General features: G+C 44.7%; 1 protein-coding gene across 1 annotated transcript in view; it reads left to right on the top strand.

The window, feature by feature from the left end:
- The window catches only part of SNRNP200 (small nuclear ribonucleoprotein U5 subunit 200), a 49284-nt gene that overhangs the window by 16228 nt on the left and 17527 nt on the right, over nt 1-15529 (top strand). Inside the window, exons 12-28 of the mRNA XM_081921248.1 lie at nt 1134-1271; nt 1427-1582; nt 2767-2937; nt 3151-3344; nt 5004-5127; nt 6769-6918; nt 7341-7451; nt 8221-8352; nt 8530-8718; nt 10315-10512; nt 11150-11302; nt 11814-11894; nt 12285-12368; nt 13077-13183; nt 14046-14164; nt 14363-14517; nt 14754-14943. Of these exons, the coding sequence (XP_081777374.1) occupies nt 1134-1271; nt 1427-1582; nt 2767-2937; nt 3151-3344; nt 5004-5127; nt 6769-6918; nt 7341-7451; nt 8221-8352; nt 8530-8718; nt 10315-10512; nt 11150-11302; nt 11814-11894; nt 12285-12368; nt 13077-13183; nt 14046-14164; nt 14363-14517; nt 14754-14943 (2452 nt within the window). The remainder of the gene's footprint in view (nt 1-1133; nt 1272-1426; nt 1583-2766; nt 2938-3150; nt 3345-5003; nt 5128-6768; nt 6919-7340; nt 7452-8220; nt 8353-8529; nt 8719-10314; nt 10513-11149; nt 11303-11813; nt 11895-12284; nt 12369-13076; nt 13184-14045; nt 14165-14362; nt 14518-14753; nt 14944-15529) is intronic.

The raw sequence follows: 15529 nt of genomic DNA, 5'->3' as shown, positions 1-15529 counted from the left end.
TACATACGCTTCAGGTTACACACTCCACTAACTCAGAAATAGTGCTTCAGGTTAAGAACTTTGCTTCAGGATAAGAACAGAAATCGAGCTCTGGCAGCGCGGCAGCAGGAGGAGGCCTCATTGGCTAAAGTGGTGCTTCAGGTTAAGAACAGTTTCAGGTTAAGAACAGACCTCCAGAATGAATTAAGTACTTAACCCGAGGTACCACTGTATTGTCTAGTGTCCTGGTGCTTGCACAGGGGTTCCTTATATGAACTCAGCCTCTGCGTTTTTTCTGTTGCTCATTAGAGAGACCATAGAGAAAAAAGCAGAAATTGAGATACCAGACTAGACAATAGCCTGAGACTGTAAACAGAACCAAGCAGTAGCAGCAGTATTACCCCAGAAAAGCTCCAGTTTAAAAATCCTGGACAAATAAAGTCTATAACAGCGGTCTAAACTGTTGAGGTGACCCAGTTAGGGAGGTTAGGTGGCACCATTGAGAGAGCCATGTGACTGGAGCTTTGCTCTCAAAAAAGAAAACCTTGGAAACCTGAGAAATCCATCAAGAGGGTCTTCTGCTGGTTCCCTCACTGGGAGAAGTGAAGTTACAGGGAACTAGGCATCCTCCCTGTGGAACGCCCTCCCTTCAGATGTCAAGGATATAAAAAATTGCACAACTTTTAGACGACACCTGAAGGAGATTTTTAATGCTTTGTTTTTATATATGCTGTAGTCCGCCCAGAGTGGCTGGAGAAACCCAGCCAGATGAGCATGGTAGAAATAATAAAATGATAATGATGTTGATGAAGGAGACATTGTAGCCACTAACTGCTGCTGAGGTCTTTGTTGAGCAAGTGATGTGTTAGGAATTTGGTCAAGGCTCTATGTCCTTCCAGTCACCAGGGTCATCTTGGAAGAACTGCTTTGGCATTTGCTGCCCATCTAAGATTTGTCATCCTCTTTACAACTTTAGTCTGCTTAATTGCTTCACTGCTTTTATGGGCCAATGGGCAGCATAGGCTCTTTCCTCTAACTTGACTTCAGAGTGAATTGTGGATTTGAACTGCTTCTGTTCTGCCTATAAGGATTCTGTCTCATGAGTTCGTTACTGACTTGCTGAACAAAACTATTATTTCTTTTCTTATTCTCAGCAACTACTTCCTGTGGACAAGCTCCCCAAATATGCACAGGCCGGATTTGAGGGATTCAAAACACTGAACCGGATTCAGAGCAAACTGTACCGTGCTGCCCTTGAGACAGATACAAATTTGCTACTCTGTGCACCCACAGTGAGTGTTCCGTTTTATGATGTCAAATATGATGGATCTTTCTGAGCCTCTGCACCTGTTCCTTGATTTTTACTAGGGGAAATGTCTTTCTGGTCTCCTGTTTGAGGGGAGGGATGGGAGAGTGAAGGTTTTCTTTGACACTCTCTTCATTCCAGGGTGCTGGGAAGACAAATGTGGCTTTGATGTGTATGCTGCGTGAGATTGGGAAACACATCAACCTTGATGGAACAATCAACGTGGATGACTTCAAAATCATCTACATCGCACCAATGAGGTCTTTAGTCCAGGAAATGGTGGGCAGCTTTGGGAAGGTAAGAGGAAACAGCAATTGGCTTGTATAAGACCTTCACCAGGTGGGAGTGGATGGAGGAGAACCTGAACTTGGAGGAGAGGTGGTGCCCAGTGTTCTGAGGAGCTTTTCCACTTGTGCTTATTAGGTGGCGCTGTGGGTTAAAGCCTCAGTGCCTAGGACTTGCCGATCGAAAGGTCGGCGGTTCGAATCCCTGCGGTGGGGTGCGCTCCCGCTGCTCGGTCCTAGCGCCTGCCAACCTAGCAGTTCGAAAGCACCTCCGGGTGCAAGTAGATAAATAGGGACCGCTTACCAGCGGGAAGGTAAACGGCGTTTCCGTGTGCGGCTCTGGCTCGCCAGAGCAGCGATGTCACGCTGGCCACGTGACCCGGAAGTGTCTCCGGACAGCGCTGGCCCCTGGCCTCTTAAGTGAGATGGGCGCACAACCCCAGAGTCTGTCAAGACTGGCCCGTATGGGCAGGGGTACCTTTACCTTTACCTTTTATCATTTAAATTTATATGGCAGCCCAACAATAAAAGGATCAAGGCAACCTATAAAATAAAAGCAACCAAAGTATTTTGAAAATAGAAAGAGTAAAACAAAAAGGATCAGTAAAAACAAGCACTGTACAAGGAATTAAACAGAAAAGTGTTTGCCAAAACAACTTGCAATGTAATAGATGCAGCACAATAGGAAAAAGTAGTGGAGGGAAGAGGAAAACAAGCAACATTACTTTGTTTGTGGCCATTCCAGCTTTTTTTTAACCATCTGCTCAGAAGGGCTGGGCCTATTAGCAGTAGTGTCCAGGCAGCCAATGGAAAGAGCTTTGTTTGTCTTGCCTCTCTCTCTTATGGATGCTAGGGGGAAGAGTTGACACCTAATGAGAGCTGTTAGAGAATAGTGTCTAAGAGTCTGAATTGGGGGCTCTTTGAATCTTTGCTTTAGGCCTATTAATCAGTTTAAGGCAGCCTTGTCGTTCATGCTGCCTAGGGTTGCTGGGAGTTGTAGTCCAAAGCACCTGGAAGGCTCTAGGTTGTGGAAGGCAGTTTTCAGGTGTGCCCCACACTCTCAACCACACACTGTTGTAATTTAGAGGTAGTACTGAATTGCTGTTAGGGTTTAAACAGTAATGTGTGTGGAATACTTGAAAGCACCCTATGAATGCACATCTGTTATTTATAGCTGTGTTCCAATTTTCCTTCTAGCGCTTGGCCACTTATGGCATCACTGTGGCTGAGCTGACGGGGGACCACCAGTTGTGCAAGGAAGAAATAAACGCCACTCAGATAATTGTCTGCACTCCAGAGAAGTGGGACATCATCACCCGCAAAGGAGGGGAGCGTACCTATACCCAGCTGGTGCGCCTCATTATTTTGGTGAGTTGCCTTCGAAGCTTCTCGTTGAGCTGTGATGAGGGTCTGTTCTTCTGCTACACATGGCATGCTGGGGATATTTTCTGGGTGGGAGAACATTTGAGACATTCAGAATTGCAACCAGCCAAATGTAATGGTTTCTGGGCTCTATAGGGGATGTGTAAATGGTGTGGCACCTCCCTGAGCAAGGAGGGTAATGCTTCCTGCATTCTACAGGATGAGATCCACCTCCTGCATGACGACCGGGGCCCTGTTCTGGAAGCCTTGGTGGCCAGAGCCATTCGCAACATTGAGATGACTCAAGAAGATGTGCGGCTTATTGGGCTGAGTGCCACCCTCCCAAACTACGAGGATGTGGCTACATTCTTGAGGGTGGAGCCTACCAAAGGCTTGTTCTACTTTGACAACAGGTATGGTGTGTGTGCTGTGGAGAGTCTTCTTTTTTATTTTTTATGACTTTCAGTTATATGCATTTCAATAATTTTACAATCATTCTCACATTTCAAAACTCAACTTCATTCCTCCTCTTTCTGCGGTTCCTTAAATTTATTTTTACCATTTCCTGCATATTCTAAATTAACTTAACTTACTCTTTTATTCATCTACTTTAAATATATACTCTTATGAAACTGCAGGTTATTACAATAATCCTTTCAATGTCCTTATCTGTTTACAGTTTGTAAATATTAAATAAACAATTTCCATTCTTTTATAAAAAGTTTGTTATCTTGATTTCTTATTTTTCCACTAAATTTCACTATTTCTGCATAGTCCATAAGTTTTTGTATCCATTCTTCTTTCATCAGGACGACTTCTTTCTATTTTTCGGCAAATAACGTTCTCGCCGCTGTAGTCGCACACATGAATACATTTCTATACTGTTTAGGTAGTTCTACCTCTATAATTCCCAAGAGGAAAGCGTTGGTTTTTTTACGAATGCTATTTTAAACATCTTTTTCAATTCATTATATATCATTTCCCATTAAGCTTTAACCTTTCTATAGGACCACCGCATATGATAAAAATACCTTTTTTTCTCTTTGCATTTCCAACACTTAATCAATTTTGATTTATACATTTTTGCCAATTTACTCGGTGTTCGATACCATCTGTATAACATTTTCATGTAGTTTTCTCTTAAACCATAGCATGCTGTAAATTTTATATCCGTGTTCTACAATCATTCCCTTGTTTCCATATCTATATTATAACCAGTATTTATCTCCCAATGTATCATTGAAGATTTTACTTGCTCATCCTTTGTCTCCCATTCCAATAATACCTTACACATTTTAGACAGCACTTTAACATTGCATTCCAACAGATCTCTCTCTAGTTGTTATATTTGTTTCCCAAACCCTTGTATTCTGTTTTTCTTAAATATTTCATTTAAATGATTATATTGTATCCATGTTGTTAACTTTCTGATAAAACCTTAATTTGTTTAATTTAAACTCTCCTCCCTCTTGTTTTAATATATTTCTCTAAGTTGTCCAACCTTCTATCATATTCAGCCTGGAAGTGCCTCAGCCCCAGCGCACAGCGGCAGCTAGCTGCGGTGAAGGTGCTGAGGCACCCCTCAAATGCTGGCTTCGCACGGGGGGGCAGGATGGGCATGAGCTGGTGGGGCGGGGCTTATTTAAACAGCTTTGCTGAGGTGTGTGCAGCCATGTGCCCCTCAGCAGGACAGTTTAAAGAAGTGGGACTTGGGAGCGGCAGTGGTTTCACTCGCGAGATACTGTGGGGTGAAGCCGCCATCATGCTCTGGCCCTCATACTAGTCCTGGGTAATGTATGACTACAGTCCCTGCCACAAAAAACCAAGGGTTTCTGCACAAAGTTCTGTGTGCATTATGTTTGCCTATATATATTTGCTCTCTAGGTAAATGACCTGTCTGTGGCTATGGAGTTGTTTTTTAAATGTCAAACAAGAAGGGGATGTGCAGTGTATTTTGTAGGGTAGATAAATATGCCTTTGCTCCTTCACTTTAGATTTCTGAGAAAGTAATTGCCTTCTGTAGATCTTACCTTTCTGCTTGTCACTTACTTGATGCCTGACACTTTTTGCAGTTTCCGCCCAGTGCCCCTGGAACAGACTTATGTGGGAATCACTGAGAAGAAAGCAATCAAGCGCTTCCAGATCATGAATGAGATTGTGTATGAGAAAATCATGGAGCATGCTGGGAAGAACCAGGTAGGTTCTCGTCTCTGGGTAAATTGAGGCAGTGGGTGTGGGGAGAGGGATTGCATCTCAGAGATGCAGGAAACCAGGCAGAGGGCCTTCTCGGTAGGGGCATCTGCCCTGTGGAATGCCCTCCCACCAGATGTCATAGAGAAAAACAACTGCAAGACTTTTTGAAGACATCTGAAGGCAGCCCTGTTTAGGGAAGCTTTTAATGTTTGACGGACTATTGTATTTTAATACTTTGTTGGAAGCCACCCAGAGTGGCTGGGGAAACCTAGCCAGATGGGCGGGGTATAAATAATAAATTATTATTTTGGAAGAACAACTTGCAAATGGGTGGAGGCATCTCTGTGCACCCCTCTTTACCTCCAGGCATCCTATTTGGCCATTGCTTACTATCCCCTCCCCCACTTCAAAATATCATTTCTTAATCTGTTCTTGGCTCAGGGATGTGGTGAAGTGCATCTTCTCAGGAAGAGGCATGTGTTGTTGGGAATGTCGTCCTGGCTGCTGGGTAGCTGCTGATTTGGAACTGCATTATAGCCTCTATGGTGTTTCTTCTAATACCCAGCTGGAGTTCCCCATTTTGTTGAACATTGACTTTATTTATTTTTATGGGTCTCTTGGTTGTAACTGCAATGAACTTAAGTGGACAAGAGTTGCAATTTTAACATTGGGCACATTTTGAACATGCCAAGTCTGACCCAATATAACTTACCTTGACAGGTAGCAGCTTCCTGTGTTTTCTCCAGGTGTCATTCTCAGTGCCGAGGTCTTTTTAACTGGTGGTATCTGGGTTTTAGATTGCAAGCCTGAGAGCAGAAGCTGCCTTCGCTTTTTTTAGCGACTTTTAATCAACACTGGGAGCCTCTTCAGCTGAAGAGTGCGGTAAAAATGCTTTAAATGAACAAGACCTGGAATCTTCTGCTTACAAAAACCTGTGCTCCCTCCCATTTTTTGCCTGGTCCTACAGCTATATTTTATAGTGTAAACAAAAAGAGGGTGTGCTGCTGTCTATTTGAAGCACCTAGCATGGTATATCTGTTGAGTGCCTGTAAGCCCTTCTAAACGGCTCTCCTCTTGAGCCCTAATCCAGCTTTTCTTTGTACAGACATTTAGGAAAGAGCAGGCAGAATTGTGCACATAGTGTTCATCTGTGTTTTGGGGTTCTCTCTTTCCAGCAGATGCTGCTGCTGCTGCTGCTGCTTTCAGACATGTCAATACAGTCTACGCTCACACAGTAGAGTGGGAAAGGGGCTGTTTTCCTCTATGCCACTGTTAATTGACTCTGGTGCTCTCCATTTATTCAGAACGTGTGTATTCTTATAAACCAAAAATCATGTTGGCTCCCTGCAAGATTTTAGAACATTTATCTGAATGAACAGGGGTCTAAATCGCATCTGGAGCCTACCTGCACAGAGCAAGCTCTCCATTGCAGGCCTCACCCATATGGCTAGAAGAGAATGCAACGCCAGCAAATACAGTTCTTCCCTTTTCCTCAAATGATGTTGATCACATGAGGCAGAACACCTTTTGGACTTTTCCGCTTGTAATTATACTGTCCTCTTTGATCCCCGTCCCCACTGGCTTGCTTTCTCATTGCATAGCTATCATGGACTGATAACTTTGATTTCTGTTGTCTCCAATCAGGTGCTAGTGTTTGTCCACTCCAGGAAGGAGACCGGGAAAACTGCTCGAGCCATCAGGGACATGTGTCTGGAGAAAGACACCCTGGGTCTCTTCCTGCGAGAGGGCTCTGCCTCCACCGAGGTCCTGAGGACAGAAGCTGAGCAATGCAAGGTATTTATTTCTGTATTTATTCAACCTTTATCTACCATTTTGTCATATTTAATTTCTATAATGATTCACAAATTAACCCATATAAATTAATACCAAAATAACAAAACCAAAAAATAATTGGCAAGAAACAACGCCAAAATCTGTGTCAGAACCAGAAAATAAAGCGGTTTGCTTTCAAAGGCCAAGTGAAACCTTTTCTTTTCATAAGTCTTGGAAAAGAGTCCCTTCCCCTAGTGGAAGGTCAACTCAGGCTCCTCATAGGATAGAATTCAGAGAAAGATTTCACCATAATATCTTTAGTGCTTTGCTAGCATCTCTTTTCTTTCTCTAGAACAAGTTCGCATCTCTCCCTTCACTCAGCTACAGAAAATCAGGAATCATTGGGGGGTTTTGACGGCAATGTTGTTGTTTTTTGCTCACAGAATTTGGAGCTTAAAGACTTGCTGCCCTATGGCTTTGCAATTCACCATGCTGGCATGACCAGGGTGGACCGAACATTGGTGGAAGATCTGTTTGCAGACAAGCACATCCAGGTATGACAGCAGATTTCCCCCAGCAAAATATTTGAAGGGGTCACTCCCTCCAAAGTTGATGGGCATTGCCATTCAAATGGTGTCCATGCATGGCACCATATGATCGATTATGGAAGGCAGGGCATGCCTGACTCTCCTCCCAATATTTTATTCAAGTTGGAGCCCTGCTTCCCGGTGAGGTGAAAGACAGGGAAGAGGGCAAGGCAACAAACAGCAGGTGGGGCTTGGGGCAGGCAGAACCCAAAGACCATGACAGGCATAACATGCTTGACATAGAGGCACACGAGACCTTTAAGTTGTCGTGGTGGAGAGAGAGCAAAACTAGAGACTGGGAAAGGAAAGAAATAGATTCAGGAATGGAAGACAAATGGAGAGTGAAACTAGGGGTTGGGGAAAGAGGTTAAGAGCTCTGTGGGGAGAAATAGGTTGAGGGAGTGGGATGTGGGCAGAAAGAGCAAGGGTAGGGACTGGAAGAGCAGACTTGGGAGACAAAGGGGTGAGTGTGGGGAGCTTTTCTTTCTCCTAGCACAGCACTGAAGCAAAACAATCTTGTCATGGTTCCCTCTCTCTGCTTTAAACTGATGCAGCACAGCCTGCCTGCTCTTCTCCTGCTTACCACCCAGTCTCCAAAGATGGGTGTTGGCGAAGCTCTATTAAAATTAGGTGCCTCTTTTAATCCCCCCCCCCCCCCGGTGCATTGCAGCATTGTTGGGAGTTCCTTTGAAACTAAGCAGAAGATTCTTTCAACCCTGATATTTTCCCCTTACAGGTTTTGGTATCCACAGCAACTTTGGCTTGGGGTGTAAATCTTCCTGCTCACACCGTTATCATCAAGGGGACACAGGTGTACAGCCCAGAGAAAGGTCGCTGGACTGAACTGGGTGCCCTGGACATCTTGCAGGTAATTCCTATGGGACACAGGCACACACTGTAGTGGATTTTAGGATTAAGGACACTGTTTCTCTCTGTGTTTCTTTAGATGTTGCAGAAATATTCTTAAGACTCTTGGCTGTTAATTAATGTTAGAAACTCTGTTTGAGGTCTAACTTACCTCTCTGACTTGTGTTTTTTTTTAAAGATGCTGGGTCGTGCTGGTAGACCTCAGTACGACACCAAGGGCGAGGGAATCCTGATCACTTCTCATGGAGAGCTGCAGTATTACCTCTCACTGCTGAACCAGCAGCTTCCCATTGAGAGCCAAATGGTGGCGAAGCTTCCAGACATGCTGAATGCAGAGGTCGTGCTGGGCAACGTCCAAAATGCAAAGGTGAGGAGGAGAGATCCCAGTCATGACTTGTGGCTGCTCTGTTTTTAGTGTCTCAGTGTAGACATAAAGGGGGATGCTGTGTTAGGGAGACCACTTAGTCACAACACCTGATTAGGGATTTTGAGTGTGTGTATAAAGTATAATGTAACAGTCCGTCAGATGATTCTAGAGTCACATTTTGGGAGGCTAGATACTCAGCTGTGAATCTGGCATCTAGAATCATGCAGGGCAGTAGTCGTGGTATTTAGTGGGTTGTGTGTGAGAGAAGTTCAGCTCTGAAGCCTCTCAGCCTAGTTCGTGACAATTTCAGAATTCAGGGCTTTATCCAGTATTCTCTGTCAGCAAGGGTTCTTGTGCTGTGGACGGTGAGTTTTAATGCTGTGAAATAGGAATCCAGTGCAACAGATGACTAGTGGAAACCCATTATGCAACAGATGGTACAACAAAGAGCCACCTGCTTATGCATTCTCTTGCAAAACAATGTTCTGTTGCCAGACATTTCACCAGTGACATCTTAGTGCTCCATTTTATAAGATCCTCAGTCTTCCCCTCTTCTCTTAGGGCCACATCCACACCATCAGTTTAAAGCAGTCTTACACCATTTTTAACTGTCTTGGCTCCCTCACCCTGGCTGAATCCTGGGAAATGTAGTTTCTTGCTTTCTGAGGGGTAAACTACAATTCCCAGGATTCTTTGGGGGGGGGGAGCCATGACTGCTAAAGTGGTATAATTGTGCTTTAAATGGCTGGTGTGGATGTGACATTAGTTAATGAATCTGCAAAGATGTGCCCCTCTTCACTATTATTTGAAGGACCTGTCCTTTGCATTTTCATTCCATTTATTATATTTCTATGCCACTTTTCACTCACACAAGTCACAAAGCATCTTATGCACAGTAAATAATAATGTATTAGAACACCACAAATTACAACGTAAATCATATAAAAAATAAACAAATCATTAGTAAAGCAATTACAGATTATCAGTAAAACAACCACTTTCTATAAAACGCTCTTAAAAAACCAATTTTTAAAAATAGGCTAAACAGCACAACCACAAGAAAAGTCATATTATAAAATTCACAAAGCATGACAGCAACAGCACTCATAATCCACAAAACAACATTAACAAACTAACAACCAAAAACAAACTAAGCACTGTTGAATTACATGCACACACTCTACCCCATCACTCATAGTCTTCTACTCAGTTCATCAGAAGACACATTTGCATAATGGTCATGACAGCAACTCCCTTCTGAAAGCTTCCAGGGCTGAAAGGGCTGGAGGATGGGACAAGGCAGGTGGGAAAAGCCCTTACCCAGGCATAGGCAAGCTCGGCCCTCCAAATATTTTGGGACTACAACTCCCATCACCCCTAGCTAACAGGACCAGTGGTCAGGGATGATGGGAATTGTAGTCTCAAAACATCTGGAGGGCCGAGTTTGCCTATGCCTGCCCTTGCCTGATGGCCAGCAGAGGTGGCCTTTAAAGCATGCTGTGATGTCCCTGTGGCCTCTGCCCCATCCTATCCCTTCCAGGATTTGAGGTTGCTGGAAACTACTGACTCTGATACTGTGTTTCTTGGCCGCTGCAGGATGCTGTAAACTGGCTTGGCTATACTTATCTCTACATACGAATGCTGCGTTCCCCAACTCTGTACGGGATATCGCATGATGACCTGAAAGGAGACCCACTGTTGGACCAGCGCCGGCTGGATTTGGTGCACACTGCAGCTCTGATGCTAGATAAGAACAACCTGGTCAAGTACGACAAGAAGACAGGGAACTTCCAGGTGAGAGTGGAGGAGTTCAAACTCTCTTTGCAGGTGCATTCTGCCAGTCTTATCAGGAGTCTGGCTGCCCAGGATGCTTATTTGCAGCTGCTTTGCCAGCCTCTTTGCGCATCTTCACACGCTATATTCTTATCAAACAAAACTTATTTTGCTGCTTTAAAATAAAATGTGTTACTATTTGTATGCTACCCTTCAGCCACAAAGGCTTCCTAGGTGGCTCCCAAGAATAAGCAGATACCATATTTTTCGTCCTATAGGGCGCACTGGCCCATAGGACGCACCTTGTTTTTTGGGGGGGAAATGAATAAAAAAACATTTATTCCTCCCCCCCAGCCGTGGCTGCCGCCCCAAGCCTTGCGGACACCTGCCCGAAGCAAGACCTGGTGGGGCTTTTAAGGTTAAAACTTGCACCTTCAGTTATGCTTGGAAAGCAGTCTGGGCACTAATGAACATCTGTTAAAATTTAAATCTCTTAAAACTCGCTCATTCCAGTGCACCAACCTCCCCACCCTATTTTGAACCGAAGTTTCAAAATATTGAGGGCTGCCCCACCTGTGTGTTTCAGTAACCTAAGCCTGGTTTGTTTTTTACTCTCCATTTTGTTAACCAGAAGTGGCTTTCCTCCCTCTCTCCCCAGGTTACGGAGCTGGGCCGCATTGCCAGCCACTACTATATCACCAATGAGACCATACAGACTTACAACCAACTACTCAAGCCCACCTTGAGTGAGATTGAACTCTTCCGGGTTTTCTCACTTTCTTCTGAGTTTAAGAACATCACCGTGAGAGAGGTATGAATCCAGAGATCTGTGGGGCAGGACACCCACCTCCTGCCCTTGTAGTTATTTTTGTTAGTGTTTAGTTTGTATCCTCTTCTTCAAGGTCTTGTTTTTACTGCTGGAGTGGAGAAGACGTTCCTAGTCTTTGTGACTATAAATACTTTTAAACATGAAGGTACTGGATCGGCAAGGCTCTAACCAGGGAACACAACTTGTTCTGATTTTTTCAAATTGCCGTCATTTCTATGTTTGTATTTAAACTGATAAGGAACTGAATGAAATTTGAATAAAGTACTGGTGCTTAGCTCAGTGGAAAACCCATCGAGAATGAAACGGATATCTGCATACATATTTCTCCATTAATCATGCAAACTTGCTGCAGTTGTTGATCTGTGGCCCTCAGAAGTGGATGAGTGGCCTACTTTTTTATTCATTTCAAAAGGATATTGTGCTGTTGTAGGCTGGGCAGAGTGGCCTAGCCTACTCTGTTCTTTCCTAATTACTATTTTTAAAACAACTGCAGGAAGAGAAACTGGAACTGCAGAAGCTACTTGAGCGGGTCCCAATCCCAGTGAAAGAAAGCATTGAGGAGCCTAGTGCTAAGGTAAGCCCTGTCTCTTCAAGGGCAAGCTTATATCCAGTGTGAGGTTGGTTCTGCAAGTTCCTGAGTTGTATGAATTCCCCATTTTTTTGTCCACTGACTAGTTCTACTTGTTCAGGGAGTCATTTTACCCAAGGGAGTAACTGACTGGCTGCCCTCTTGGGAGCTGTTTTGTTTTAAACCAACTTCAGTTTTTAAAAAGCAAGCCTATGAAGAAAATCTATGGTGAAACTTGAGTGTACTTGCAAAGCTACATATATATACATTTAATATGTTGTGTGTGTGCTTGTTTGTGGGTCTGGCCAACACCAGGAGAATGTGGCTGTGGGCCTGAAAAAGGTTCCTCATCCCTTCTTTGGAGGATGTTAATGCCCCTTATTGTCTTCTCCTTAGATCAATGTGCTCCTTCAGGCCTTTATCTCCCAGCTGAAGCTGGAGGGCTTTGCTCTCATGGCAGACATGGTGTATGTCACTCAGGTGAGTAACCCTTCAGATTGGAAGTGGCTCTTTTGTGCTCCGGTATCCTCCATTTACAAGGTTTTCATGAATCCACCACTTTGAGAAAGATCCCATCACAATAAGTTTGTTGTTTAGCTATCACAAGCCTTCTGTTGTGCATAGATAAAGAGGAACTTTTACTTACTATCTTTGGTGGCCTGTACAGCTTGTCATGTGGTAGATCCCATACTTTATATACGGAAGGCCCCAGGTTGCATCCCTTCAATCTAGAGGAGCAGAACTGGGAAAGTCACTGCAGTAGGCATTGTAGAGCTTGCCCAGCCTTTGCCAACCCAGTGCCCTCCAGAGTTTTTGCACTAACATTTTGAACAGCCATATCCAGCGTATCCGAAGAATCTGGAGGGCACAAGTTTGGCAAAGGCTGGACTAGATGGACCAGTGGCTAAACTTGGTGTGAGATGGCTTCATTCCAAAGGGGTGGCCCTGTAAATTCATTGCAGTAAGGAGTCTTGTAGGTACCTGGAGGTCTTCTTTTTTTCTTGTGAGCCATTTTGTCAGATGTATTATATTAATGGGCCTGATCACCTGCAGGGTGGAAGCAGAGTTTCAAAACTTGATCTTTAGATGGATGTGGATACATGCTTGTATTTTAATAAAAAATCAACTAAAACCTCCCTGTGAGGTTTCTTTCTTTGATATTTGACATCTGTTTTGTCCTACTTTCAGTCTGCTGGGCGGCTCATGCGTGCAATCTTTGAGATTGTCCTCAACCGTGGTTGGGCGCAGCTTACTGACAAGACTTTGAACCTCTGCAAGATGATTGACAAACGAATGTATGTAGTGACTCCAGAGCATACTCTTAATCTTTATGTATTGCAGACTTTATATCTAGTAGTGCCCTACCATGCAGTTCGGCCTGGCAGCAGCACTCAGCCGGGCTGGGCACTGGTTGAGGACCCCAGCAGCTTGGCAGCCTCACCAGCCTGATCCAGTTGTGCTGTCTTACCATGCTCCTTACTTCATCCTGGGCAGTCTTTTGGCAGTGGGTGGGCAGTGGTTTGATTTCATAGATAGGTGGAGTCAAAAGGGAGGGATGAAAAGTGATTTCATGCTGTAACCGCCCTGAGACCTTTGAGTGTAGGGTCGTATACCCTTTTTTTTAAAGTGTTGGTTGGGAAAGCAGCTGTAGAGGGGAAAGGACTTGTGCCACCCTAAGGACCAGAAGACTGGAGTTTCTGGGATTTCAAAATTAGCAGTATGTCCTGCCCTAGAAAGCCAGTTATGTGATTGCATCCGTACTGGTTTCCAGAGTCACTTCCCATAAGTGAGACAGACCATGGTGTTTGTTTTTGTGCCAGGGCAGGGGGCAAGAAACAAGCCCCCCTCAGGCAACCCAAGTCTCTTGCGATGGCAGTGTGAAGAGCATTGGCTTAGTCTCCTGAGCAGGCTTGCAAGCCAAAGGCACCGGAAATGGGAAGCCTTGTGGGGCTGCGGGTTGGGGTGGGGCTATGCACAGATGGCCACACAGAGGGCCCATTTTGAGGCTGAAGAGGAACCTCCTCACTTTTCTTCCTCAATTTGAAGGAAGAGCGCGGGGCAAAACACAAGGAACTTAGGAGGTGCCTAAATTTCTCTTCCATTACTTACTAACCACCATTGCTGGCACAATCCTGATGGTGCTTCTTGCTCATGCAGGTGGCAATCCATGTGCCCCCTTCGTCAATTCAAGAAACTGCCTGAAGAGGTGGTGAAGAAAATTGAGAAGAAAAACTTCCCATTTGAACGACTCTATGACTTGAATCACAATGAAATAGGTCAGTGGGCAGAGGTTGTTTGGGGGGGGGCAGTGGAGGGGATCAGTGTTTCTTGGCTAAAGGGTCTCTCAGTTTTTCCACAGAATATGGCCCAACTTGATTATGACCTGCTGAGAATCTTGAATGCATGCAGTTCATCTCAGATCTCCATCTGTGCACATGCTTACTCGTCTTTTCTTTAATACCATCCTTTTACAGGGGAGCTGATTCGGATGCCAAAGATGGGGAAGACAATCCACAAATATGTCCATTTGTTCCCCAAACTGGAGTTGTCTGTCCACCTGCAGCCCATCACCAGGTCCACTCTGAAAGTAGAGCTGACAATTACCCCAGATTTCCAGTGGGATGAGAAGGTAAAGGGACCCCCCTGGAGGTCTGAAGTAATGACCACCAGTAAGGTGTGGGTGGGGAGGTTTGCTGGGTAGCTAGTTTGATGTGGAGGCAGCGCATGGAACGGATTGATGGGGATTGATGGGGACTGAATGGTAGCAGCAGTACAAGTTGCACTCCTTAAACACTATATGGAGAGAGCAAGAATTTTCACTTGGGGGCAGTATTAAATCCCAAATTTTCTCCTCTCTTGCGCCAGGTGCATGGTTCTTCAGAGGCCTTTTGGATCCTGGTGGAGGATGTGGACAGTGAAGTGATCCTACATCATGAGTATTTCCTTCTGAAGGCCAAGTATGCTCAGGATGAACACCTCATCACTTTCTTTGTGCCGGTCTTCGAGCCTCTCCCCCCACAATATTTTATCCGGGTGGTCTCAGATCGCTGGCTCTGTAAGTCCCCATTCTTTTGCAGAAGGATGTTCTCCAGCTCCCCAGCTGGGGTCTGCAGTGTGAACAGTCTATTGTAGGGGGAAGCCCAGACATGTTCTTTGCCTGTCAAGTCTTTTTTCTAGCTGTTTCTGTCCCTTCTTGCTCCCCGGAAGATGAAAGCCCACCAGCACCACCCACATTACACATTGCTAGTCCAGGTGGGGCCAAATCAGGACCTCACTTTCCTCTCTGAACAGCCACAGACCTGCATGGAATCATATGATAGGGAAGCCCCTCCAATGTTGTGCCCTCCCCTTCGTCTTCCTTTGCCACACTGAGGAGTTAAAAGCATCACTGCCGTACTGTTTGCATTCACCTGCATAGTTAATTCTGTCCCCTCAGTACTTCATGTTTGGAAAAATGTGGCTGCCCTATAACCTCTTTCAATAGTTCATAAGAGGTCGGTTGTGCCACAGGAGTGATGCAGAGTGGAAATTTTTCCATGGAAAGTGTCCTATATCCTAAGTTCATTGGTAATGAAGAATGGATGCAAACTGCAAATGCAGTTTTAAGCAAGCTGGGCAGTTCTTAAGCTTTGTTTGCTAAA

Source organism: Podarcis melisellensis (assembly GCF_964234715.1).
Source record: "Podarcis melisellensis genome assembly, chromosome: 8".
NCBI lineage: Eukaryota > Metazoa > Chordata > Lepidosauria > Squamata > Lacertidae > Podarcis > Podarcis melisellensis.
The sequence above is the reverse complement of the archived record's forward strand: the minus strand, read 5'-3'. Positions and strand labels throughout refer to the sequence as shown.